General features: G+C 37.4%; 1 protein-coding gene across 1 annotated transcript in view; it reads left to right on the top strand.

Annotated features, from left to right (window-relative positions):
- Window positions 1–27,881, top strand: part of LAMA4 (laminin subunit alpha 4) — a 146,581-nt gene that overhangs the window by 94,169 nt on the left and 24,531 nt on the right. Inside the window, exons 13-24 of the mRNA XM_028104167.2 lie at window positions 1,349–1,497; window positions 5,468–5,609; window positions 6,348–6,444; window positions 10,852–10,968; window positions 12,547–12,726; window positions 15,514–15,653; window positions 18,024–18,200; window positions 19,001–19,146; window positions 19,604–19,766; window positions 20,592–20,725; window positions 22,111–22,282; window positions 26,829–26,960. Coding sequence (XP_027959968.2) covers window positions 1,349–1,497; window positions 5,468–5,609; window positions 6,348–6,444; window positions 10,852–10,968; window positions 12,547–12,726; window positions 15,514–15,653; window positions 18,024–18,200; window positions 19,001–19,146; window positions 19,604–19,766; window positions 20,592–20,725; window positions 22,111–22,282; window positions 26,829–26,960 — 1,749 coding nt within the window. The remainder of the gene's footprint in view (window positions 1–1,348; window positions 1,498–5,467; window positions 5,610–6,347; window positions 6,445–10,851; window positions 10,969–12,546; window positions 12,727–15,513; window positions 15,654–18,023; window positions 18,201–19,000; window positions 19,147–19,603; window positions 19,767–20,591; window positions 20,726–22,110; window positions 22,283–26,828; window positions 26,961–27,881) is intronic.

Below are 27,881 nucleotides of genomic sequence, written 5' to 3' on the forward strand. Positions count from 1 at the left end.
GGGCGAGATTAACTGGGGCGTGTTTACATCTGAGAGGAGCCAGTAGCTAGGAGCAAGAAGAACAGAAAATAGGGCAGTGTGCCTTATACAGAAAAGGAACCACTTTTCCTCTTAAAGTATGAGGAAGATGTACATAAAGAAGTAGCTATAAATAACTGTACAGGGTTTTTTTGGTGGGGGGAGAGACCGGAGGATGGTGCCAAAGAATTGTTTGCAATTCTTCTTTGTTGGTATTAGAGTCTGTGAGGAGAATATTACCCCCTTTCAGCTCCCAAGTTCTAAACAAGTTAAAAAATAAATAAAATAGTAAATATAAAGTCCAAGAATATAACCCTCGTTTCTGATGCAGTTAAGATGAGGTCATGGCTTTAGGTCTCTTAGCCAAGTGGGGTTGCTAATATTCAATCCCAGAATTAGGCAGAGCTACCCACTCAGGTGGGCAACATGGCAGGGTTCATGTAGGGGTTCTGCCCAGAACAACTTTCATTAGGGACAAACACAGGAAAACTCAGGCTTTCTGCTGGCAGCTTGCTACCAAGAGGCAGAAGGCAGAATTGAACAGAACCTACATAGTTATTCCCCCAAAATTTACCAATCAAATAAACCGGTCCCCCTCTCAGGAGCAGAGTGAGGAAAGGGGTGGAGAGGTCTGAGGTTTCCCAATTGAGCTCCCTTTATAGGGAGGAAACTTCAGGAGTACAGAAAAAATGATCCCCACTACAGTTAGTTGCTGTCTCCTAAATAAAAAAAAGAAAAAGAAAGTGATCTATCTAGAATTAGATGGCTATGGAGGAAGGAAATATGATTGGCTTAAGAACGGTACCAATGTTTAGAATCACTATTTGAGTGACTGGGGGGAAAAATGATTCTCATTAGATTCAGTAACTTAGATATCATTAATTTGAATTTCTGTTTCGTTGGAGTAGTAAAGTAAAAAATAGAGTGGAGTGGGTCAAAGAGTGAATTAAAAAGTGATGGAATAGACAGCTAACATAAACACTTTTTTGGCTATATATTGCTATGGAGGGAATAGAAAAGTAAGGTAATAACGCTGGGGAGATGTATGGGTAATGGAGGTTTTCGGTTTAGCTTCGTTTTGTTTTGTTTTCAGATGGGAGAAAGCAGAGCATGTCTGAAAGCTAGGGAAACAATAGTAGAAAATGAGTTGTTGAAGATACAAGAGAAATAGACAAAAGTCTACTTAAAGTATTTTAGACTCCTGTAGACCTGGCCTGAAATTTACTGAACCTCATAATAAGGAAGACTACAGATTATCTTTTGGTGCTCCCTGGGGAAAAGATTTTAAGTTATTCTATATTCAATTCACTTTTTAAAATATTTTCTTTAGAATGCATCAGGGATTTATGCGGAAATAGATGGAGCCAAAACTGAACTACAAGGAAAACTATCCAACCTAAGTAACCTTAGTCATGATTTAGTCCAAGAAGCTGTTGACCATGCACAGAACCTTCAACAAGAGGCTGATGAATTGAGCAGGTAATATCCTGGTTTCAGAAATGCAAATATCTGCATAGGCTGAATAACTCATTTTTATTCAATTCCACTTGCCAGAGTTACTGGGATACAGGTTGGCAGGTTAGGTTTTGGGTTGTGTTTTTTGTTCATTTGTAGGTTGCTTGGTTGGTCAGTCTGAGAGCCAGCCAATCATTATTTATTGTCATTGCTTTGGGGAGAGTTTTTTGGTTTAAAAAAAAAAATCTGTCAGGTTAGAGACCTATGTTGTGAGGGGTGGTTCTGCTCTATAATTATTAATAGGGTGACCTAAGGCATTTTGGTTAAGGACATAACTGTTGCACAAAATATTATCAAGTAAGGGGCGCCTGAGTGGCTCAGTCAGTTAAGCAGCCGACTCTTGATTTTGGCTCAGGTCATGATCTCAGGGTCATGACATTGAGCCCTGCGTCTGGCTCTGCACTCAGTGTAGAGTCTACTTGAGATTCTTGACATTCTCTCTCCCCCTGTCCCCCTGTCCTCCCTCCCTTTCTCTCTCTCTCTCTCTCAAATAATAAATAAATAAATCTTTAAAAAAAAAAAAAACATTATCAAGTAAATCAGATCCCTCTACAAGGTCTAATTCTACCACCATCACATATTTATTTCACAGACAGCATTAGCTTTCCATACCCAAGGGTCTTAAATAAAGCTGGTTGGAAGTTGGCAATACAATTGACTTCTGGTAAATACTCTAGACACTCTATAGTGCCCAGCAGGAAATGTTTGATTTCAACACCTGATTAAGAGAAAATCAATTGACAGTTTTCCTCACACCATCTAAAGAGAGTCACATACCCTTTGGGCACTCAATTAACGTTCATTGAAATGTACTGAAAGATTGGAATTGAATTCATGACCTTGAAATGATAGGTAAATGATGAGATAATTATAGAGAAAGACTACAAATCTGGCAATTAGAAACAAGGATCAGTAAAGGTCATGAATAAAATAAGAACCAATAATAACTCTTGTTCAAACTTCAACTACCTTTTTATTCCTGATTGTCAAAATTTTCAAATATCCCTCCAAATCTTCTGAGAATTGGAAGAAAGAGAGGAGACAGACAGACAGACAGAGAGAAATAGATGTTCTGTAAAATCTGGGTGTCCGAGATGGCATTATAACTACTTAGTGTCATGCTTCCAGGAAATTTGCTTTTGATCAAACCAATAAAATGAAGTTTAGATAAAATACAATTTTGGTTGGGGTGCCTGGATGGCTCAGTCTTTAAGCATCTGCCTTTGGCTCAGGTCATGGTCCCGGGGTCCTGGGATCGAGCCCCACATCGAGCTCCCTGCTCCGCGGGAAGCCTGCTTCTCCCTCTCCCACTCCCCCTGCTTGTGTTCCCTCTCTTGCTGTCCATCTCTCTCTGTCAAATAAATAAATAAAATCTTTTAAAAAAATACGATTTGGACAATATGCTGTATTGATATAATAATTGTTTTTGAGATCACTCCTGTGGCTCTCTTCATTGTTCTTTTGTCATCTTAGTGACTATGTCCTGTTGATTGAGATCCCAATCCTTACCTTCATTAAATGCAACAACAGTGTTCTAGCATGATTCTAAGAAAGTTTCCCATGCTTTACATGAAAAAATGATCAGAAATATTAATCACCCTGACATCCCTTTTGCATCTAGGATATTTCAGACTGGATATATTCATGGAAACATCCAAATTTATAAATGTCTTCCCCTCAAAATGTGAATATTCTTCATCATCTATCTGATGACCCAATGATTTGCTTCTTGTGTGTAAAACAGAGATAAACATAATTCATCAAGAAACATTCATTTCAAAAGCACATTTTATTTTATGTATTGATGCAGTACCTGTTTTGTGCCTAGCAATGAAAACAGGGTATTAAAGACTCTTTTAATCTCTTTCTTGTATCTTAGCCAGCAAAATTTTAAAATATTAATGAATACATGTAACATTTTATTCCTTGTATCCCTTTCTTTTAAAACTTCCTCAGATTTTCCTCTCTGTGCCATTTCTAAGAACAACAGAACAACGGGTTGTGGGTAGGAAAAAGTAGCAAATATTTGGATTAGAATTACCTCTGCAGAGCAGAGTTGCATTATGACTTTCCTGGGCCCTAGGTACTTTTACCTCTGTTGGCCCCTTCCTCCATAAAAAAATTTAAAATCACGTCATGATAGCATTGTTAAGACTATTGTTAAGACTAACGATAGCATTGTAGGGCGCCTGGGTGGCTCAGTTGGTTAAGCGACTGCCTTCGGCTCAGGTCATGATTCTGGAGTCCCGGGATTGAGTCCCACATCGGGCTCCCTGCTCAGCGGGGAGTCTGCTTCTCCCTCTGACCCTCTTCCCTCTCATGCTCTCTATCTCTCATTCTCTCTCTCTAATAAATAAATAAAATCTTTAAAAAAAATTGTGTTTTAAAAAAAAAAGACTAACGATAGCATTGTAAGACTACTGTTGAGACTAATATAATCATTATTAGTATCCTTATTGTTCTTCTGATTAAAAAAAAAATGAAAATGAGAAAGTCTTTGTGGGGCCCTATTATGCCTAGCGGATAAGTCAGCCCTCCTGCAAAGGAGCCCAATGATGATGAACTTGGACAAAAGAGAAGAAAGTAGCCAAGGGAATACAGAGAAGTCACTCTGAGTCTAAGAGAGTACACAGGGACTGAAACTGGTTGGTGGAAGCTGAGAATCAATTGAGTTCAATAGGTCAGGGCAGTTGGAAGAGATGAGCCAGTGTGGGATCTGCAGTGTCACACACTGGGTCACAGAGAATCTTCTGGAAGTTACCGATGAATCAAGTGATAATAGTCATCAGTGTCTGGGACTGAGAAGAAAATATGCAACTGGTGTATTTAAAACTGAGTACAATTGAGGCAAAGGTTTCAAGATGTGCTGTGGCAGTGAAGGGATGTTTATGTTAGAGAGGAAGAAGAAGTGTTTGTCAATAAAGTGAATTATTCTACGGATACACTTGGAATTTGAAATTCCAATTCAGGAAATAGTTTAGGCACAATAATAAACCCTGATGTTTATTGGATGACAGGCACAGGACCAAGCATTTCACATAGTTTATCCCTGTTGTACCCCACATCAGTCATCTGAGGCATATACCGTTATCAGTCACTATGTGAGAGTGCCCAGTGCATGATGGGTACCCAGTAAATAGTAGATGAACCTTACAGAGGCCAGAAAGGCATCAAGGCAGAGAACATGATGTAGAGGGCAAGGGTGGAAATGGCCGTGAGTAGGGCTTTGCAGTTTAAGGAAGGAGCTGGGCTGCAGGAGGGAGACAGACCATAACAACATGCACCCTGGTTCCTTTTATGAAAAGGGAATAACAATGTCTACTTCACGGGTGTGGTGAGAATTAAAGACATATTATACACAACAAGGCTAGCCCAGAATCTGCACGTAGATACTCAGTATGTATCATTCCCCTTCTTAAGGGAAAATACGATGTTTTCTAAAGTGAACAGGAGGTTGAATAAATAGAGTGAAACCAACTAATACCTAACACCGTGCTGAGGCTGTGCACCATCTTTGAGAGTCTTGGCTTCTCTTATGCAAAGGAAATAACAATGCTGATTTGGGTAAGTAGGTGGGGGAGGACTGTGGGTTCATTCACGGGCCTGACTGCCACCACATAAACAAACTGTTGCTTGAAGAGGTGCAGAGGACTGTTTTTAAATCATCATTCCCTTTTCCTGTGGCCACTACCCGGCAAACAGCTTCCATGGAGCCAAAATGGGGTAAAGTCCTGGAGGCACCAAAAGCAGAGGAGAGCAAAGTAGATGTGCTCTTAGGAAAGGCAGCTGGGGAAAACCTTACCAAGCCAGGTGGCTTTGAATAACAGGAAGGAGGTCCCTGGGGTCCCAGAAGTATTCAAATCAAGCAGTAAAAATGGCCCCGTTTCCCACAAAAGTAAGAAAGAGGAATAATGACACGTTTGTTCTTTAACAGGAATTTGCACAGTTCAGATATGAATGGGCTGGTACAGAAGGCTTTGGATGCTTCAAATGTCTACGAAAATATTGCCAATTATGTTAGTGAAGCCAATGACACAGCAGAATTGGCTTTGAATATCACTGACCGAATTTATGATGTGAGTATTCCTATTTTTTTTTAAGATTTTGTTTTTAGGTAATCTCTACACCCAACGTGGGGCTCGAATTCACAACCCCGAGATTAAGTCACATGTTCCACTGACTGAGCCAGCCAGGCACACTCCCTGGCCCCGAGGATTCCCTTATTTTAAAGTTCATTTATATATTGCCTTTGCCCAGCTTATGACTTTACTGTTTTCTAATATCATCGCTTGAGCTTCCACTGTAATGTAAATGGCAGAAAGGCCAAGAGAACTAAGAAAAGATCAATTTATTTTTGTTATGAAGGTTTCAGTAGCACAACTTCTTCAAAATGTGCCATACTTCTGTCAGCAAATGCCAGTTCCTTTGACAGCCTTTTTAAACCACAGTCCTTGAATAAAACATATTTAAGATGAGTCCGTGCTGATAGAGAAGATGCTTTACGCAACATTCACGTTTTTTCAAATCAAAAATTGTTTATTGAGTGGCTTCTATTTGACAAGCACTTTGGTGAGACCTTGGCCAGATGCTGTTCTAGACTCACTGAATTTTCCTTGAAAAACATGTATCTTGAATTCGTCATGGACTTTATTTTCTCGTGGTCCCTTTTGACCTTGATTTTGAGCTATGGAAATGAAGTTGTATGAATTTTGCTTGGTGTTTAACAGATAAACGGTGTCATTTAAATCCTCAATCCGTGAAAAGTGGATTTCTCCTGCTCTAATTCTCACTCTTTCTATGCAATTCCTTTGTAGGCTGTGAGTGGGATTGATACTCAAATCATTTACCATAAGGATGAGAGTGAGAATCTCCTCAGTCAAGCCAGAGAACTGCAAGCCAAGACAGATCCTAGTAAATATCTTCCCTTTCCTGCCTTTCTTCTGATTTATAGCTGCTTCTCTCCTTTCATACAGTACTTCTGCATATGGATAGAGATTTCAAAATTCTAGGATTAAAGAACAAATGATCTTTTAACTGAATAGTACATTAATTGTTCCTGCTGAGATTCAAGGTATAAAAAAAGCAGAGATTGGACATTTTATTTTCTTTAAGATTTTATTTATCTATTCAAGAGTGGGGGGAGGAGCAGAGGAGCAGAGGCAGAGGGACAAGCAGACTCCACGCAGAGCACAGAGACGGATGCAGGGCTTGATCTCATGACCCCAAGATCATGACCAAGTAGAAACCAAGAGATAATGCCATAAAATACACTTAACACTAAGACTATATTATACATAATTTAGTCTTTCTGGGACAATTCAGAAAGCCCTTTAAAATTTTACATGAAGTAATGAGTCAGCACTGGGAGAGTCAGGAGGATAGGATACCACAGAGCCATGTGGTTATTGGCACTTTCCTGTAGTTTGTGTTCTCTAAGTTTACTGCATTTAGAACAAGGCAGTGACAATATGGGAAGAAGCATTTCCAAAGGTTAGTGTTTGCATCTATGAAAGCAAGAACATCCAAGTGGGGAAGGAAGAAAAAATAAAAGCAAAATCATGTTAGTCAATTTTGAATCTTGTGAGCTACTCTTGAAAACAATTGCATTGGCTAAGAATTTCACTAAACATTACTCATCTCTGAGCTAATGAACTCATACCTAAGGTTGGTTGTACATTGACTAATGAGGTTGGAAATCCATTATCTAGCTAACTTCTAACTACCACCTAAAAACAAAGACCGAGTTCGAAACAGAAAACGTCACATAATTTTATCAAAGCAGTTAATCTCAGTTCTAACCATGCATTTTCTTTTTCTTTCTTTTTTTTTTTTTTTTTACGAAGAGCACTATACGGAGAAAAAAATGCATTTGTTTTTCCTACGCAGAATATTTAACTAGCTATGATAAAGCAACTATTATTTAATGTTTGCTGGGTAAACAAAGGCAATAAAAATGTTCTCTTCTAATTCATTCATTCTATAAGTCTAGTCTCGAACATACTCTTTACAAAAGAATATTAGCAGCAACAGTTTAGAATATAAAAGTAAAATATATTTTTATTGAATATCATTAACATACAGCATTATATTAGTTTCAGGCATACAGTATAATGATTCAATTATTCTATACATTACTTAGAGCTCATCATAAGTATACTCTTAAAAGTAAAATATTTTTAATTAAATGTTGCCATATCTATGTATTGCTTTGTTTCTTGTGATGTGAAGACCAGAATATGTGGGTCTTCAGGACACAGTGACTTAAATATTTTATCCTCCTTGGTAATTTGCAATGCAGTCTTGTCATTATTGAGTTATTGAACCTCATGAAAACAATTTTTCTTTCCCAGTAATAATATCTCTTCAAAGTTTTGTATTTTAAGTACAGATAAAATCTCTCTGCATTGGTCTCTGGATATTTTGCAGATCTGGTTACCTATTTCATGATCTTGTTTGGTTAAATTTCTTCACATATTTATTTGCAAAAGGGACATCCATGAGGAGTTAGGACTGCGTGGGTCAGAACTTGCCTACCTTTATACAACACACATTTGTGATATAAATTCAGATTTTCAGATTAAACTATATCTACTGAGTTACATTACAGTTTCAAATTACTGTTAATTCATTTCCAAATGACTGTCAATGATCGGTAATCTTTATATCCCAGATTTCCTTTCTTCATTATCTATATCAAAGAGTTAGCAATCTATAATAAACTCAGGAAGCTGCTATTTAAAGGAATCTTCTACTGAATTCATTTGTAAAATGAAAAATGTTTATGTAAAACAATAAGTTTCAGATAGGAAAGACTTTTTAGAAACATTTTTTTCTTATAAACATCCAGCCCAAAGTAGAATTTTCTTCACCTATTTTTATCAAGGGCTCCAAATATAAAGTTAAATATATTCTTTTTCAGTGTACGAGTCAGCGTTTTTTGCAGCTACAAAACCCAAAAGGAAGATCTGAAAAGATTGTTTGTATTATGAATATTCAAAAATTGAAAGAAAAAAGGGAGAAGGGGGTGTAATACAAAGTATGTTTAAGTCCCTCCTTGTATTCTGGGAAATTTTTGGCACTCCCCAGGGGAAATATGAAAGAAGTGCCTGTACTTTGTTTACGTTGTACTTGGTGATAGAATCAACTCAGCACCACTCATTTTATACCCACTACACCCAAGTGGGGAAAGACAACCGAACAAGAAGGCAAGTGCACAAAGACTATAATAGAAAAGAGAAATTACACCATGGGAGACTATATATTTACAAGCCTATTGGAGGGAAAGAGAAGAGTATAATAGGAAGTGAATAAATGATTTCTCTGTTTGTCAAAAAGCATAAATTTCCTGATGCTTTGGAAGTAAACAAAGCATGAACCAAGAATCCTTGGGAAAGTTCATCCTTCAGTTCAGACAACAAGATATTACATCATGACTTGTTTAGATTTGCTCCAGAATAAGCCATTTTGAGACTATGTTGCAAGTGCACTTTCAAGAGTTGTTTTGTAAGAATAAGACTATCAAACCTCATACAAGAACAAGTAGAAAATCTGATAGACTTATATGTACATATGTATGTATAGGTTTAATCGGTAATTAAACCTTTCCCACAAAGGAATCTCAAGGCTCAGATGGCTTCCCCAGTGAATTCTTCCAAACATCTAAACAGATAACACCACTCGTATATAAATTCTTCCAGAAAATTGAAAAAGAGGAAGTATCGTCTAACGTGTTCTATTGAAGCCAACAAAACTAAGATACAAAACCTGATAAGGACATTATAAAAAAAGGAAAATTATAAGCCAAATTCTTTCACAAACAGAGATGTGAAAATCTTAATCAAGGTATTAGCAAATCAAATCTAACACACACTGAAATGGTAATACGTGACAAAGTTAAGTTTATTCCAGGATTTCAGGAATAGTGTAACATTTAAAAACATCAGTAGTAATTCACCACATTTAAAGAATATATCAGAAATTTCTTATGATCATCACACCACATGCAGGAATATCATTTAACAAAATTCAATATCCATTCATGTTTCAAAAAGACTCATAGCAAACTAAGAATAGAAGGCAACTTCTGTAATCTAAGAAAGCATAATAAAATAATAGTCAGCAAGCATATTAATACTGAAATATTTAAAGTTTGCCCACTAAGATTAAAAACAAGAGAAAGACACCCCACATTACCAATTCAATGTGTAAAAATCCAGTTTAATTCTATGTACAATAAAATTGGAAATTACTTTTTAAAATAGCACCATTTACAATAGCATAAAATACCTAGGAATAAAGCTGATGAAAGAAAAGATCTCTACACATAAAACTACACTATGCTATTGAAAGAAATTAAAGGTGGTCTAAATAAGTGGAGATCAAAATGAGAATTTAGATCTAAAGAAGAATAAATAAAAACTGTATGAACTGGAAGACTCAAATTTGTAAAAATGACAACTCTGCCAAATTTATCTATAGATTAAATATAATACCAACCGAAGTACCAGAACCATATGTAAATAGAGAAGATGATCCCAGAATTTCTATGGAAATGAGTGTGGGAGGAGCTAAGAAGCCAGCACAATCCTTGAAGAATAAAATCAAAGCTGGAAGAATTAAACCACCAGATATCAAGACTTATCACACTACAGAAATTAAAACAGATATATAAAAAGTATAAAAATTACAATACTGTATCATTTCGTTTGAATAAAGTTTAAGAACAGACACAACTAACAGATGGAGATAGAATTCAGAATAGTGGTCGTCCTTGGGTAATCATAGAGGGCCCAGGAAACTGAGTAGCAATAATGTTCTACTTTCTTGATTTGGCACTGCTTATATTCTGTGCTCAGTTTGTGAAAATTCGTTTATAATGTGCTCCCTTTTCTAGATGTATGTTGTATATCAATTAAAATTTTATTTAAAAATTAAGAAAAAAGAATTATTCTTATATAACAGTCATCACAATAAATGTAGACTTTTTTCTTTTCAGCTCTTTATCGACTCTGCTGCTAAGAGTTGTAAGTCACAGCAGTGCTGTATTTTTCAAAGAAGTTAGCCATTATCTCTGCACCTTTTATGAGTCACTTGATGGCATCCTAAATCACTCCCAAGCAGTGTTACTAGTCTTCTATAGTCCTGTACCTCTTAATTGGAATGCCACTTTCCAATACTGGTGTTCTACATTCGCACCAGATTCAGAATATTATAGATAACTCCATGGTACAGATCAGAATTTTCCTTGTTGAAATGGAAATTTTTTTTTTCCCTAGCATCTTGGCTCTACTCGTACTTTTTTTTTCTTCTTCTCCATAGGCAATGATGAGGCAGTAGCTGACACCAACAGGCGTGTGGATGGAGCCCTAGCAAGGAAGAGTGCTCTCAAAAACAGATTGAATGATGCCATTAAGCGACTACAAGCCACAGAGAGAGGTAAGGGTCACAGACAAGAACTTAAGCCTCATCTGTTTTTTTGCTGGGATTAAAATAAACGCTTGAGGAAGGAGCACATGATCCCTTACTTGAAATTCTTTTATAAGTAAATATTGTTTTCTGGTGACAAAAGAAACTATGTTCATCACACACACACACATCCTGGAAAATAATTGTAAAAGCTATAATCATACCACCCTAGGGGTGACCATTAAATTTGAGAGCATTTGTGTGTGTGTGTGTACTTGTGCATGTGCATGTGTGCGTGTGCCCTAATGAGATCATGCTGCTTATACTATTTGGTAACCCACTTCCTTGTGAACATTCCTTCTTCATTAATAAATATGACCTAATTTTGTTACGGGATCTCTCTGGCCCCAACTGTAAATATCTGCCTCTGTTACATGCCATGTCATTCTTATAGTACAGGTAGGGAGACCACCAAGCCAAATGGAGACACAAGAGCACTCATTTTGCCTAATCTGGGACTACAGTGTATCTTAAAAAGATGGGCTGGGAACCAGATGTGCCTTCGCTGGTATAGTGAAAGTGGACACATTACTGCTGGATGTGAGTTTTCTCCTACACAGAGCAAATCCGGCTAATGTATCATAGTACACCAAAAGCCCAACCAGGAAGGTGTCATCCATTGAGAATTGCTGTCAGCAGCACCATCAGAGCTACCACATGCTGGGCACTGCGCTGTGTTTTATATACATTATGTCACGTTGGGGAAGTATCACCATTGCCTTTACATGGTGGTGAACCCTAAGGCTTGTCAAGGTTTGGGAACAGCTCCCAAAAGCAGACCCAGCATTCAAAGCTGCATCCGTCAGAGTTCAGATCGTGTGAGGTTGAATTAAATGTTTCTCCACTTAAGAAAAAGTAAAGCTACAACCTCCCTGAGTGACTTTTATTACAGAAGTAATACATGATTATTATAGAAAGAGTAGAAAATACAGATAAGAAAAAGAAAGAATGAAAGAAGAAAAATCTTATATAAGCTCATTACCTAGGAAAAAAACATTTTGTTGTAAACTTACATTATTTTTATTTTAAATACACATTTTTAATAAAAATAGAATATCACTATAGATACTATTTTGAAACTTGCTTTTTCTATTTAAAAATAATTTTCCTTACTGATTTACCTCTGTAGTAGAACATCATTTTTATGGCAAAAGGTGTCCCACATAGAAGAAAGTGATATTTACAATGATTTCAGACATGAACATTTTATGAGACAAAATCTCATACGTGTTTTCTGTGGATTTCTCACCAGGTCTCTAACCTGAAGAAATACTAATTGCTTTTTAAAAAATATACCTCTAATTTGAAAATGTTTTAAGTGGGCTACATTATTTTAATGAGACTCTAGAGTCTTTCAAGCTCATTTTTTAATGCTACCTTAACAATTTTCTAACTTATACCATAATTAACATATATTTAAAGATCTTTGTGCGGCTTACAAATCCAAAACTTGAGGTCTGTTTTATCCCAGTGATTAAATGGATGTTGATGTTCCCAACAAATGTCCCACTTCTCTGCAAAGTGAGTGTCCCTGTGCTCTGTGTGAAGGTGACGCTCAGCAGCGCCTGGGTCAGTCGAAGCTGATCACGGAGGAGGCTAACAAGACCACAATGGAAGTCCAGCAGGCAGCCACCCCCATGGCTAACAATCTAACCAACTGGTCGCAAAATCTTCAGAGTTTTGACTCTTCTGCTTACAACACTGCAGTGAACTCTGCCCGAGATGCAGGTATCACGGTTTGCATCCAGTTGAATTGGCCATTAAGCTCAACACGTCTTTCGTTAAGAAGCACTTTTTTTTTCATTTGGATGTTAGATTGGAATATTGTGGAAGTTAGCTTAGAAAAAATGAAAAATTTTGCTCAGTTCGTCTATCAATATATGTATGTGTGTGTGCATGTGAAATATATATTTCACATAAAAAACACTAGAGAGATTGGTTAAGAATCATTTTTTTTCTAGATGAAATAGTGGCAACACTGATTTTTGTCAATGTTAAGTCTGTTCCTTTGGGGAAGAACATCAATCACAAAATATTGGTTTACTTTTAGGAAATATATTTACTAAACTGCATTGCTTTGTCTTTACCTGAGTAAAGCAGGTTATTACCAACAAGTACTGACTACTGCCAAACATAACTGAAGGCTCTCATGAAGAACAGTTTCGGGGTGCCTGGGTGGTGCAGTCAGTTAAGTTTCCGACTCTTGGTTTCCCCTCGGGTCATGATCTCGGGTCATGGTTATCAAGCCCCACACCGGGCTGCCTGCTCAGCATGGAGTCTGCTTGAGATTCTCTCTCCCTCTCCCTCTGTCCCTCCTGTTCATGCACGCTCTCTCTCTGTCTCTCTCAAATAAATAAATAAATCTCAAAAAAAAAAATAGAAGAACAGTTTGTTGGCCAGCTTGAATACAAATTTATAGCAATGAAAATGAAATATTCTGTTATCTACCTAATTTATTTAGTTATACACAGATATTAAAATCACATATTACCATGTTTATTTAATCTCTTCTACCTCTTAAATATCAATGCCTTTGTCGTGACTAGAACTTTCTGTTCTCCAGCATGGTTTTGCAGAACATATTTACCTTCACTTCCACCTGAGTTAAGAAACAACTTTATTAATCCATATATGATCCATCTGTTACTAGAAATTTTATCCCAGGTCACAAATATTCATTCCCATTACAAGGAGACAATTGTTATGTTCATCTCTTAAGTGTATATTTGTGAGTTCTTCCATGTAACCGCTCACCTAATTACATTTAGAACTTGATCTTTCAAAGATTTGTCTACATGACATCTAACATTTACATTTATAGATACAGAGCCTCAGGAATATTTACTAAATCTGTGTTAAGTTTTTTTCTTCCTTTTTCAGTCCAATCCATGATTCCAATAAGCATCCAGAACTACCACTAATTGAAACCGTTTCAGACCTCTGTATTTTCCTCAGGTAGCATTTTGTGGTTCAAATCAAAGTAAATGAAAGAGCATACCACAATATAAGAGACTTTATAAAGACTCCAATAAAAGGTGGCTCCCTTTCTCAGAGAACTGAGGACAGGGAAAACCTAAATATACATTTCCATAATCAAAATTTAATGTAACACATTAAATTACTACCTGTAATTTTTAAAGACTGTTATACTATAAAATGGCTATTGCGGTCAGTCATGCAAACAACAAATATTTATCTCTATATTAATCAATACAATAAAGTGATAATTGCTATTATTTTCCTTAATTCCATTCCTTACGATAGAGAAGCACCCTACTTCCTAAATACAAAAAAGGGACTTATCCTTGGTCCTCACTGACATAGTTCTCCTGGATCTGAGTTTAGTTTGGCTCCAGTAAAAGGCGTCCTCTTTTCCGGCTGCTATAGCTTAGCGACCATGGCTCTGCCCTTCGCTGGCAGAATACCCAAAAGATATTCATTCTCTAGTCCAGTGGTTCGTGAACCTTCGTGCACTTCAGGATCACCCGGGCCTCACTCCCACAGTTTCTGATTCAGCAGGTTTGGGTTGGAGCCACAGATTTTGCATTTCTAACAAGTTCCCTGATGATGCTGATGCTGCTGGTCTGTGGACCACACGTTGAGAACCACTGATCCAGTTCATGAAATCTTAGAGAAGGTTATGCCATTCTCTCTGTTTTGGGTTTCTCTCATCTAGCCGTATAAATATGATTTATTCTCTCTTTTTTTAAGATTTTATCTATTTATTTTAGAAAGAGAACATGTGAGCAGGGGGAGGAGCAGAGGGAGAGGAACAAGCAGACTCCCCACTGAGTGCGGAGCGGGCGCGGGGGCTCAATCTCACGTCCCTGAGATCATGACCTGAGCTGAAATCAAGGGTCCGGTGCTTAACCAACTGAGCCACTCAGGTGCCCCTATTCCTTTTTCTACGTGTACCTCATACCTTAAAATAAACCCAAAACAAAAAAAATCATAACCTACAGAGTCAGTATGATGTGTCTATACCATCACCCTTATTGGGCCCATAGACCATGGCGCCTACCCCCTCCTTGGCACAACTGCCACTCTTCTGGGTTCTCTGTTGTTTCCTCCATGTAGCTCTGCCTCTGCGTGGAACGTTGCAGCGCAGTGTGATGTAGGAATAGGCACCCTGGGAAGCAACTTTCCCACCTTCTTTTGCCCAGCCTTCCTTTAGACTTGTTATATGAGTTCCATTAGAAACGCAAGCAGACCCTGTGCTACACGGTGAAAGGAACATCTGTATATGTGTCGTGGGTCCTGCCCTTCAGAAATGTACATTATAAGTTGGCTCACTCTACAAATACTTTGTAGACCGATAGACATTATAAATGCCACAAAATAGGAATCGCTTATGTATTGGGCTTAACTATTCATTTTGCAGGATTACAAATAATTATAGTTCTCACAGAAGTAACCCTGTGTCTGTTGTCTCTTCACCTGATTCCTTAAATATAGTTAATATTAGTTAATAGAGTTGAGATATTTACTCAAGTAATTAATTTTTATTAACTGCAGTAAGAAATCTGACAGAGGTTGTCCCTCAGCTCCTGGATCAGCTCCGCACCGTAGAACAGAAGCGGCCTGCGAGCAACGTCTCTGCCAGCATCCAGAGGATCCGGGAGCTTATTGCTCAGACCAGGAGCGTAGCCAGCAAGGTAAAAGGGACTCTGCGTCAGTACTCACTGATCGTGAGACCGTGAAACCGAACCGCAAGGCCTCAGGCAGCTGCCAGAGCCTGGAACCTTTCTACTTCAGTAGTTCTTTTTTGTTGTAGTTCCTTTTTTTTTTTTTTAATTTTATTTATTTGAGTGAGAGAACACAAGCGGGGCGGGGAGGGCACAGGCAGAGGGAGAAGCCGACTTCCCGCTGAGCGGGGAGTCCGATGCAGGACTCGATCCCAGGACGCTGGGATCACGACCTGAGCCGAAGGCAGATGTTTAACCCCCTGAGCCACCCAGGTGCCCCGTCCACTTCAATAGTTCTAAGCACCATCTGGATCTGTTCATTGGAATTGCACGAGGAGCTCTGAAAACGAAACTGGTTCCCAGTCCCAACCTCATAGCCATCTATCAGGCTCTCTAGAGGACGGGCTCAGTACCTGTATTTTTTAAAAGCTTCCACGTGATTCTTACGGATAGCCAAGATTAAGAGTCACAGGGTTAACCTAGTCAACAAAGCTCATAGAGCAAAAGAAATTGAGTAAAGCGAACACCAATAGAAGACTTGATTTAGTCTTGTTATTATTATTAATTATTTGAATAGGTGTTTTAGTGCAATTACTATGTGGAATAATCTTGCCCATCTACCTCTTCAAGGAATTCTCTGGTATAACACTGATAATAGGGAGCCTTCAAGGACCCCTCCACAGGCATCACCAAGGAATCACAGACCACCTAAACTGAACAATCTCAGCAGAAGCCCTGTCCTGAGATGCGGAAGCCACACGGCGACACCAAAACTCAATTAACGTTTTCAGTGTGGTAAATTGGGCTCATTCTTGGCCCTCTTTTTCATTTATTTTTTATTAATGTATAGAACGGCATCATTTTTACAGCCGAATTATATGGTTTTATTTTCTCAATTGCGAATTGGCCTGAACAGACCATGGGCCCTAACTACTCACAGAAAGAAGAGTTGGAAATAAACTATTTTGTAATGGAGGAGATTATTATTGGTAAATATATCCAACTTTTAAATGATATGTGATAATTGGTCCCACACCACAAATTACCTTTGTTAGATACTTTGGGGAGCGTTTCAAGAAAACTTAGCGTAAAGAAACATTATTTCCAAAGCTAGGTTTCTGTGAGTGCTTTCTGGTAATTTGATTTAAGTGGAGAAGAATTTGGGGACCTTAATCACCTAAAACCATTTCCTAAGAGAGTCTTGGCAATGCCTTTGGGAGCCCACTTGGCTCCCCGAAGTAAGATGCTTTCTGTGCAGATATATTTCCTTCTCAGACTCAATTTTTACCAAACAGAAAGGCTTTAATTCCATGAACTGTTTGATTGTTTATTAAGATGATGATTTTTACTCAACGAGCAACGGACAGCTGTATTCTAGGCACTTGGGAATATAATCTTGAGTTTACTGACCATCAGTATTAACCAAATCCATATTAAATAATGGATGTCAATACATCTAATTATTCAGAAATATTTGCGTGAGTGGCATGGATATAAAAAGTCCCTCCACTTCTGAATACTCAGAAAATCACCCTGAACTAGATCAGCTCAGCTTATCATTTGGGGACTCTCAGAAATACATCTACTGAATTGTGCTTTGTTTTGATGCCTTTCTAAGAATTATTATAAGAACCATCTTAATGAACTCCTCTTTACAGTTATAATGATGATAGAGCCAGGAGCTGGAAAGTACTTTATAGTTGTTATCTTATTTCATTCAGCAAATTTTTTGGTCAGCCCTTTACAGTTGAAGAAACTGCAGGTTAAGTGACTTGCTCATGGTTACATAACTAGTAAGAGGCAAAACCAGGTTTCAAGTCCCTAAGACTCCATAGCTGCGTCTAGAACCCTCCCAACAGTCCAGGCGTGCTCAAGGATGTTACTCACAGCCTTACTTCATGTTCCTCTTTTGAAGACCCTGAGGAGAAAGTTTTAGCTGTATTAGTACCCAAGATGAGTTACACTTCTCCTGATCAATTAGTCGTTGTTAATTTTATGGGCCTCATGAATTGTATAACCGACCAGGAATCCCGTCAAGCTGTTTAGTTCACTCCAACCAAGTGTGTAGTTAACTGTGGAGTTCGTATTTATCCTCATCGTGGATCTGCTTTGTCAAGCTTTTTTGGCTTCCTTTCACCCCACTTTAAAATTTAAATGACAATATTATCATCTGCCTTGACCCCTTTCTCCCACAAGGTGAGGACATCAGAAAACAAGGACAAGGAAGGGAGGAGGGCTCAGAGAGCCCATAAAGACTGAGGAAAGCCCGTTGGGAACCATGGGAGAGAGCTGTGCCCATTTCTGCAGGGTGCTTTTAACAGAAACATTCTGTAACTCCAGATCCAAGTCTCCATGATGTTTGATGGCCAGTCAGCAGTTGAGGTGCACCCCAAAACCAGTATGGATGACTTAAAGACCTTCACGTCCCTGAGCCTGTACATGAAACCTCCCCCCGTGAAGCAGTCAGAGCTGGCTGGGGCTACAGACCGCTTCATCCTGTACCTCGGAAGCAAACATGTAAGAGCAGCACATGGTTTTTTTTTCCTAGTAAATTTATTTATTTTTTTAACTTTTTCCTTTTTTTAATTTAAATTCAATTAGCCAACATAGAGTACATCATTAGTTTCAGATGTAGAGTTCAATAATTCATCAATTGCATATAACACCCAGGGGAACATGACATTTGAAAAGAGAGAATAATATTCAAAGGAAAGACAAGTGCTTTTCTCTTGCCTTAAAACAAAACTACCTATGCACACAAACAAAATTCCCATTCTGGTAACTCAAAAAGTACAGATCACTTTAATGCCAAGACTGAAGTAGTGATTTAAAGACAAGTAATTCCTTCTTTGTGTGGGATATTTCTGGGGCTGCTTCATTATCAGCCTCACACTGCTCATTGAATGTAGCATTTCAAGGACTCTGGGGACACAGAGTCCTCTATTATGTTTGATGCTGCACCCTGTTTGAAGAGGCAGAGCAATCGGTATCAGCAGGCTGCATTATGTCCCTGGGTTAACCAGACAGGATTAGCACACTCCTGGAAGCCATCGAATGTCCACAAGCCTGCAGTTGCCTGCCTCCCTGTCCGGGATGCACTTGGACACGCACAAGGGGGCAGCAGACTGATGTAGCCACAGGGAGGCTGGAAAGGAAAAGGCACTGCCCAATCTAACAGAAACTTCGTAATAATTCAGGCTGGATTTGCCTTGGAGACAGCCAAGCACTTGGATTGATGATTGTCTTCTAAAGAAATGAAAACAAAATATGATGTTCATTCATATGGATTGTATTTAAGTGACTTCTTGACATTTCAGGCCAAAAAAGAATACATGGGTCTTGCAATCAAAAACGATAACCTGGTATACATTTATAATTTGGGAGCTAAGGATGTAGAAATTCCCCTGGACTCCAAACCCGTCAGTTCCTGGCCTGCCTACTTCAGCATTGTCAAGATTGAAAGGTAAAGTGAACATGGCTTCTGTGCACATTTCATAAGAAATCTGTTGAACACATGCACGCACGCACGCACACACACATGCACGCACACACACAGTCTTCCTGTGGATGTTTAAATAGCATTTTCTTCCCTTTATTGTTGCTCCTCTTTTTCTCCATTATTCCTATAGTCCTTCGCAAATACCTAAGTGGAAAACAAAAGATTAGAAAAAAAATACTCATCATTTCTAAAGAGCAATCTGATTATTCAATCTTTTTATCTGGCCAATCCAGGCGTTATTTCCAAGATGGAATGTCTTCTTTTTCCTCTTTCCATTGATTGTTGACATTCTGTAAAAGCTTACGCAGGTGATAAAGTCAAATCACCAATTCTGTGATGAGGGAACATTCACATTTTGATATTTAAAAAAACATATTTTCTACAAATTATCTGGCTAATAAAGACTGAAAATTCTTAACAGGGTAGGAAAACATGGAAAGGTGTTTTTGACAGTCCCAAGTCTAAGTAGCACTGCAGAGGAAAAGTTTATTAAAAAGGGAGAATTTGCGGGAGATGACTCCTTGTTGGATCTGGACCCTGAGGACACTGTGTTTTATGTTGGTGGCGTGCCTTCAAACTTCAAGGTAAGCTATCCAGCCAGATTTGGACTTACTGAAAATCTACACTGATTGCTTTTTAAAATCCATAAAACCTACAAAGATTTGGGGGTGGGATAGAAATCTTGATATTTCTATAAATCTGGTATATAAATCTGGTCTCTGCTACCCATATTTTCATGGTGTCAAGTGCTTTCAAGCTGTAGCTAACACTTGAATATCAATTCATTTCATTCAGATACATGTATATGTAATTGATGTTACCCCCACCCACTACTGCAAGAGTGTGTGGACCTTGTGGGTTTGCTAGGTTCACAATGACATTTCAATACCTCAGTTATTTCAACTAATATAGACATGAAATAAAATACTTGGGATGAGGAAAGGGGTGGACCTAGGCTGGAGTATGAGACCTGGTGAAGGGCAAGTAAATGAAAGGCCCAGATAGGGAGATAGGGAGTTGATGTAGGATTTCGATCCCAAGGCTCTTACTTATGAGTTACAGGCATATTATTGAACCTCTCTGAGAATTACTTTCCTTCTGTTAATATGAAAACAGGAATACCTACTGCAAAGAGCTGCTGAAAGAATTGATTTTGGTACTGAATTCGCTGTTCAGTATGTGACTGATACATAGTATATACTCAACAAATCCCATTCTCTCTACTATATATGCACAACTGAAAAGTCATTGTTTATCTAAATTATCTGGCCCAGAGGAGACACAGGTCTAGAAAGATATTTATATATATGGGCAGTTCCCCTTGACCCATCATTATCTATCCCATTGTCTGTTCTGTATCATCTGGGTGAAATGCGATCATGGGGTAATTGACTTTGTCTGTTGCACAGCTCCCAGCAAGCTTAAACCTGCCTGGCTTCGTTGGCTGCCTGGAATTAGCCACTTTGAATAATGATGTGATCAGCTTGTACAACTTTAAGCACATCTATAACATGGATCCCTCCAAGTCAGTACCCTGTGCCAGGTAAGAAAGTGTTAAGAGTACTAAAGACTTTGATAGCCATGTGAGAGCCGCAGATGAAACAAACGTGGATCAATATTCAGGTTCTCAATTTTTTCTTTGGGGAAACCAGTCTTGAAATTGCATAATAATCATGCCTGCAAAAATCATATCAGTTCTTCTCTATCACAGAAGATCATGTACAATTATTAAAAGTGTTAAACAACTTGTTTGCAGCTTTAATTGAGGATTCCAGAGGCTATGGGGCTCCTGGGTGGCTTAGTCAGTGAAGTTGACTAAGGCAGCTGAGTGCTGCCTTTGGCTCAGGTCATGGTCCCTGGTCCTGGGATTGAGCCCTGCATCGGGCTCCTTGCTTATCGGGGAGCCTGCTTCTCCCTCTGCCTGTCCCTCCCCCTGCTTGTGCTCTCTCTCTCTGACAAATAAATAAAATCTTAAAAAAAAAAAAGGATTCCAGAGACTGGAAACTTCTGTTGTCTTAGCACAAAGGGTAGAAAAGAAATCCATTCAAAATAACTCATTAGGATAAGGAAGATGTGGTACACACACACACACACACACACACACACACACACACACAATGGAATACAATGAAATCTTGCCATTTGCAACAATGTGAATGGATCTAGAGAGTATAGTGCTAAGCAAAATAAGTCAGTCAGAGGAAGACAAATACCGTATGTTTCACTCATATGTGGAATTTAAGAAATAAAACAGATGAACATGGGGCGGGAGAGAGAGAGGCAAACCAGAAAACAAACTCTTACCTATAGAGAACAAACTGAAGGTTGCTGGAGGGGAGGTGGGCAGGCGGATGGCCTAGATGAGTGATAGGCATTAGGAGGACACTTGCTGTGATGAGCACTGAGTGTTGTATGTAAGGGATGAATCACTAAATTCTAAACCTGAAACTAAAAAATTTAAAAAATAAAAAATAAAACCATTCATTTAACTTACCTGTAAATACTTCTCCATGTCTTCCATGTAGACATCGTAACTTTGTTTATTTTTTTTTCAAGTTTTTATTTAAATTCCAGTTAGTTAACATACAGTGTAATATTAGTTTCAGGTGTAGAATTTAGTGATTCATCACTTACAACACCCAGTGCTCATCACAGCAAGTGCCCTCCTTAATGCCTATTATCCCTCCAACCCGTCTCCCCCCACCACCGCCCCTCCAGCAATCCTCAGTTTGTTCTCTATAGTTTTCTGGTTTCTGGTTTGCCTCTCTTTTTTTCCCCCCTATGTTCATCTGTTTTGTTTCTTAAATTCCACATATTTAAATGCTGTAAGGTCCATGGAAGATGTCATGACATTGGGATGAAAAGGCCTCATGTGAAAAGCGTAATGCAAACTGTCATGTTCTTATGATCCTTGCATTTTTATTTCAGAGATAAACTGGCCTTCACTCAGAGTCGGGCCGCCAGCTACTTCTTCGATGGCTCTAGTTACGCCGTGGTAAGGGATATCACAAGGAGGGGGAAATTCGGTCAGGTGACTCGCTTTGACATAGAAGTTCGAACACCAGCTGACAATGGCCTTGTGCTCCTGATGGTCAATGGAGTGAGTAAAAATAAAAGTCCTTTATCTTCTCTGTTATATCCTCTACTTTCTTCTATGCATAGTCCTAGGAACCTTCCCAGGTTGAGTATGTCATGCCACCAACCTGAAGTTTTCGTTTAGAAAGCGAAATTGGATTTCTTTTTCTTTAGGGAAGTGATGTCAGTAATAAGTAATTACCGCAGCTCTGAAATGCATTTTTGGATGTATGTTAAATATAACCCCCTTTAATAAATTAGGGAATCTTGCAGAAAATCAGCACCAAGATCTGGGTGGGTAGTGTGTCTGCAGAAATTTAGCACTGACTTTTTTACATCATATGCCTATATCAGTTAAAAAACAATAGCATGCTTACTATAAATATATGCATTTCTTTATTAATGATATACATCAAAGTGTGAAATAATGTACTTTATTAATGATTTTTCATAATAATATTCCATATTTTATTATAGAGATAATATTCAAAACTAGGAATAAGAGACAATTTGTATAAAGATAAATATTGAATAAAAATAAATACAACTTTAAAATAAAGATGAAATAAAATAAAATTATTTTCTATTTGTTAATGGTATAACTATTAATAGCAGTGTTAGTAAAAACAATGTAATTAAATATGTCTATGTTTTTTGGAAGTCTCATTAAGTCTTTGAGATACAGTTACTCAAAAGTCTTATCTTAAGTCCAGTTGATTTCAATACTAAGTTTTATTGACTGTCAAAACTGAACAAAGACCTCAAAAATAAACATGTAAGATGTGTATCACTGGCTATGCTTACTAAATCATAATACCATTTTTCAGTCTTTTTCACTAATTGGCAAAAGTTTTCTTTGAATTTGGCTGGTATGTTTCCATCTTTTCTGATGTCAGTTCTTGCTAGCTAATCAGATGTTGCATCATTTGATAAACTTTAGCAAAAGAACTCAAGACCATTGAAATCTTTATTTAAAATATTTTTAGGATGCCTGGGTGGCTCAGATGGTTAAGCATCTGCCTTTGGCTCAGGTCATGATCCCAGGGTCCTGGGATCGAGTCCCGCATCAGGCTCCCTGCTCCTTGGGAGCCTGCTTCTCCCCCTGCCTCTCTCTCTCTCTCTGTCTCTCATGAATAAGTAAATAAAAAGAAAAAAAAACACTGGAAACCTGATAATAATATTAAAAAATAAATAAATAAATAAAAATAAAATTTTTTAAACAGGTTAGAAATTTTTTTCTAAAATTATTTTAATAGTGCAGATATGAGAGTTTTTATAGATAGTATACATTGTTTTCATCAACAAATTCATTTAACAATAGAAAATTTTACAAATATGTTTTTTAAAAACCATCTCTCCAGAGTACAACTTTCTTCAAGAAAGTTACTTTCTCTTCAGTAATCTGTTGCATTCCTATACACTAATAATGAAGCAACCGAAAGAAAAATTAAGAAAAAAATCTCATTTGTAATTGCACCAAAAATAATAAAATATCTAGAAATAAACTTAACCAAAGAGGCGAAAGGTCTGTACTCTGAAAACTATAAAACACTGATGAAAGAAATTAAATAGGAGGACATTCCATGCTCATGGATTAGAAGAATAAATATTGTTAAAAGTCTATACTACTCAAAGCAGTCTATGGATTTAATGGAATCCCTATCAAAATGCCAACAGCATTTTTCACAAAACTAAAAAAAAATCCTAAAATTTGTATGGAACCAGAAAAGACCCTGAATAGCCAAAGCAATCTTGAAAAAGAAAAACAAAACCAGAGGTCTCATAATTCCAGTGCAAGTTATATTACAAAGCTGCAGTAATCAAAACAGTATGGTGCTGGCACAAAAATAGACACATAGATCAATGGAACAGAATGGAAAACTCAGAAATAAACTCACAACTCTATGGTCAATTAATCTTCAACAAAGGGTAAATGAATACACAATGGGGAAAAAACAGTCTCTTCAACAAATGGTGGTGGGAAAACTGGACAGCTACATGCAAAAGAATGAAACTGGACCACATTCTTAAACCATACACAAACATAAACTCAAAATGGGTTAAAAACCTAAATGTGAGACCTGAAACCATAAAAATTCTAGAAGAGATAACAGGCAGTAATGTCTCTGACATTGCCCATAGCAACATTATTCTAGCTGTGTCTCCTTAGGCAAGGGAAAAAAGCAAAAGTAAACTATTGGGACTACATCAAAATAAAAAGCTTCTGCACGGTGAAGGAAACAAGCAACAAAACTCAAAGGCAGCCTATGGAATGGGAGAAAATATTTCCAAATGACATATCTGATAAAGGGTTAGTATCCAAAATATATAAAGAACAGATACAACTCAACACCCAAAAAAACAAATAATCCAATTTAAAAATGGGCAGAAGACATGAACAGACATTTCTCCAAAGAAAACATCCAGATGGCCAACAGACACATGAAAAGATCTCAATCTCACTCATCATCAGGGAAATGCAAATCAAAACTACAATGAGAAGAAAGAAGAACTACAATGAGGTATCACCTCACACATGTCAGAATGGCTGAAGTCAAAAACACAAGAAACAGGTGTTGGTAAAGAAGTGAACAAAAAGGGACCCTCTTGCACTGTTGGTGGGGATGCAAACTGATGCAGCCACTGTGGAAAACAGTATGGAGTTTCCTCAAAAAATTAAAAATAGAACTACCCTTTGATCCAGGGATCACTACTGGGTATTTACCCAAAAAATACAAAAATGCTAATTCAAAGGAAGACAAGCACCCCTATGTTTATAGCACCATTATCTACAATAGCCAAGTTATGGAAGCAGCCCAGGTGTCCAATGATAGGTGCATGGATAAAGAAGATGTGGTTTATATATACAATGGAATATTATTCAACCTTAAAAAAGAATAAAATCTTGCCATTTGCAATGACATGGATGGAGCTAGAGAATATAATGTTAAGCAATATAGGTCAGTCAGAGAAAGACAAATACCATATGATTTCACTCACAAGTGGAATTTAAGGAACAAAACAAACAAGCAAAGGGGAAAGAAAAGAGACACACACACACACACACACACACACAAACCAAGAAACAGACTCAACTATAGAGAACAAACTGATGGTTACCAAAGGGTAAGTGTGTGGGGGGATGGGGGATGGGAATTAAGGCGTGCACCTGTTGTGATGAGCACCAGCTGATGTATGGAAGTGTTGAATCACTATAGTGTATGCCTGAAACTAATATAATACTGCTTGTTAACTATACTGGAATTAAAATAAAAAATAACAAAAATTTTAAAGAGTTACTTTTTCATGCAGTGTTATAATAATACCCCTCCCTTGAAATGAGAGATCAAGTATTTTTTTAAATAACCAGTAAGTTTCATAGTACTGAAAGACATTTGTCATGACAAATGAAGGTCAACAAATTTATATTTACTCATTTTATAAAGAAAATGTGTAACCCTCCTTAAACTTGACACATTTTTAGTCATTTGCAAGAAGTAATTTGCAAACATCAGTGTCTCAAAAATATTTTCACATCACTGCATCTCAAAAGAAAATCATTATAAATATTCTATTATTTAAGTCTTCTCACATGTAAGTCTGTGTAACCAGGCACACCTAAACTGCAATACACCGCAATAGGGCTAAAAGCAAAGAAATGGGTGAGGGGCCACCGCCAGGCTTCAAGTGTGAAACTGTGCTCTCAAAGCCTCACATACCATGTGAAGCCCATGAAAACCTGTCCAAAGAAGAAAATGAAGGCCCAGCTCAGTCCATGTATTAAATACTAAAAGTTGACTTTTTCTCCATTTTAAGAGTTTTTAAATTAGTATAAATGGAAGTTGAAATATTTTCTTTCTTTCCCCTAATTTATCATTTTCCATTTCTCGGGAGAATACAAACTCCACTCAAGAGATCACTTTCTGATAAATAGGAACCTTGCCACAATACCTTATTTTTCAAATCCATTCAGTTCTTCTGTCTGCAAACTATCTTCCAAAACAAGCAAGCCTGACCAATAAGATACCTGAGTGTTACAGAATGACTTTGTTCTTGAACATCATATGGTCCAAGTGCATAATCATTTCACGTTTATTTACATACATCCAGTGTTTCCAAATAATGTCCTTTTTCTTATATCTATATTTGCTGATAATTTTTTCATATTCCTCTCAGCAAACCTTGGAATAATTTTTCAGTATTGCTAATTTTCCTCTTAAAATGAAATGCACTCACATCTGTTAGCCTGTTATAATTTTCAGACGTTTTCAAGATTTTTAAAAGGTCAATAAGATAAACTTAAAATTTCATTAATTCATCAGGTAAATAAGAAGCAGAAGATAGCTGTTTTAAATTGTGTATGAATATTAACACTTTGGTATATTAATGTGAGACCTAACTGCTGATAGGGATGGACTCGCGATTTTAATTTTATAATAAGAATTTCATGAGACTTCCTTAGTCTTCAGTTTCAATAATAAAGAATACAGTGTTCTTCTCAAATTCAGCTAAATCTGCACTTTCATAATAGCAGTTGTTTGTATCTCATAATTTCTTCTTTCTCTCCACAGAGTATGTTTTTCAGCTTGGAAATGCGCAATGGTTACCTACATGTGTTCTATGACTTTGGATTTAGCAATGGCCCTGTGCACCTTGAGGACACATCAAAGAGAGCTCAAATTAATGATGCAAAATACCATGAGGTATAAATATTGCAATTTGTGTGGTTTGTTTGTTTTGTTTTACTTGTACTTAGACCTATTGACCTAATCAGATGGTCAAATGACATAGGTGGGAAAGTAATTAAACTGAACACCTGTACTTCTAAAATCCAACTGAAGGACCCCATCTACTCAACTCCAGGATAACATTTGCTTTAAAAGAATGAATGTTTTTGTCATATTGATGTTTTCTAATGAAAGAGTCACTGGAAGATTCATTTTAATTGCTTCATTGACCAAAAGACTCCTGCTCGGTGTCTTGATTACAATGGCACTCCAGAGGATTCTTTTATACATCTGTTGAAAATGCCAGAGTGTGGACACACAGCCATTTTTAAATGTATCCTTTGAGCACTACTAAATGTAAAAAGAGTAGATGGTAAGCAAATAGAGAATTTCCTTGTAAAGCATTTATCCAGAATTTAGAAAATACTAGCACAGATTTCCTTATAAAGAGAGCCCACAAGGAATGCTCTTTAACTTTGAAACAGTTGTACAGCGTACTGATAATATACTTCATCTATTTTCATGAACAACTACTTTGAATCTACAATTGAGTAAAATGTATAAAATGCATATCTTTTAAGTTAAAACAAAATGCAGAGAGTAGGAGGCTATATTTCTCTTTTCAGTTCAAATTTCATGGCCTCCATGAGGATGGTCTACAATAGAAGAATATTTTAACTATATTGCTGACTAGCATTTTGGCAGAATCATTAAAGCTTTTCACTGTGTCACTAAAACAATGACACCTGGTAACATGCAGTGTGGGTCCAAAAGTTCCCTGTTTATAGTTTTTTCCTGAATCCCCTCAAAGGGGCAAAAGAAAACAACTGGTCTCCTGACAAAAATATTTTTTGGTCTAGCTCCTTCTACATATGGTAATCCTTCTCCAGAAAATGT

The sequence above is a fragment of the Eumetopias jubatus genome, unplaced genomic scaffold (assembly GCF_037043125.1).
Source record: "Eumetopias jubatus isolate StellerSeaLion01/CBP00866 unplaced genomic scaffold, mEumJub1_p1.0 scaffold_6, whole genome shotgun sequence".
Taxonomy (NCBI): domain Eukaryota; kingdom Metazoa; phylum Chordata; class Mammalia; order Carnivora; family Otariidae; genus Eumetopias; species Eumetopias jubatus.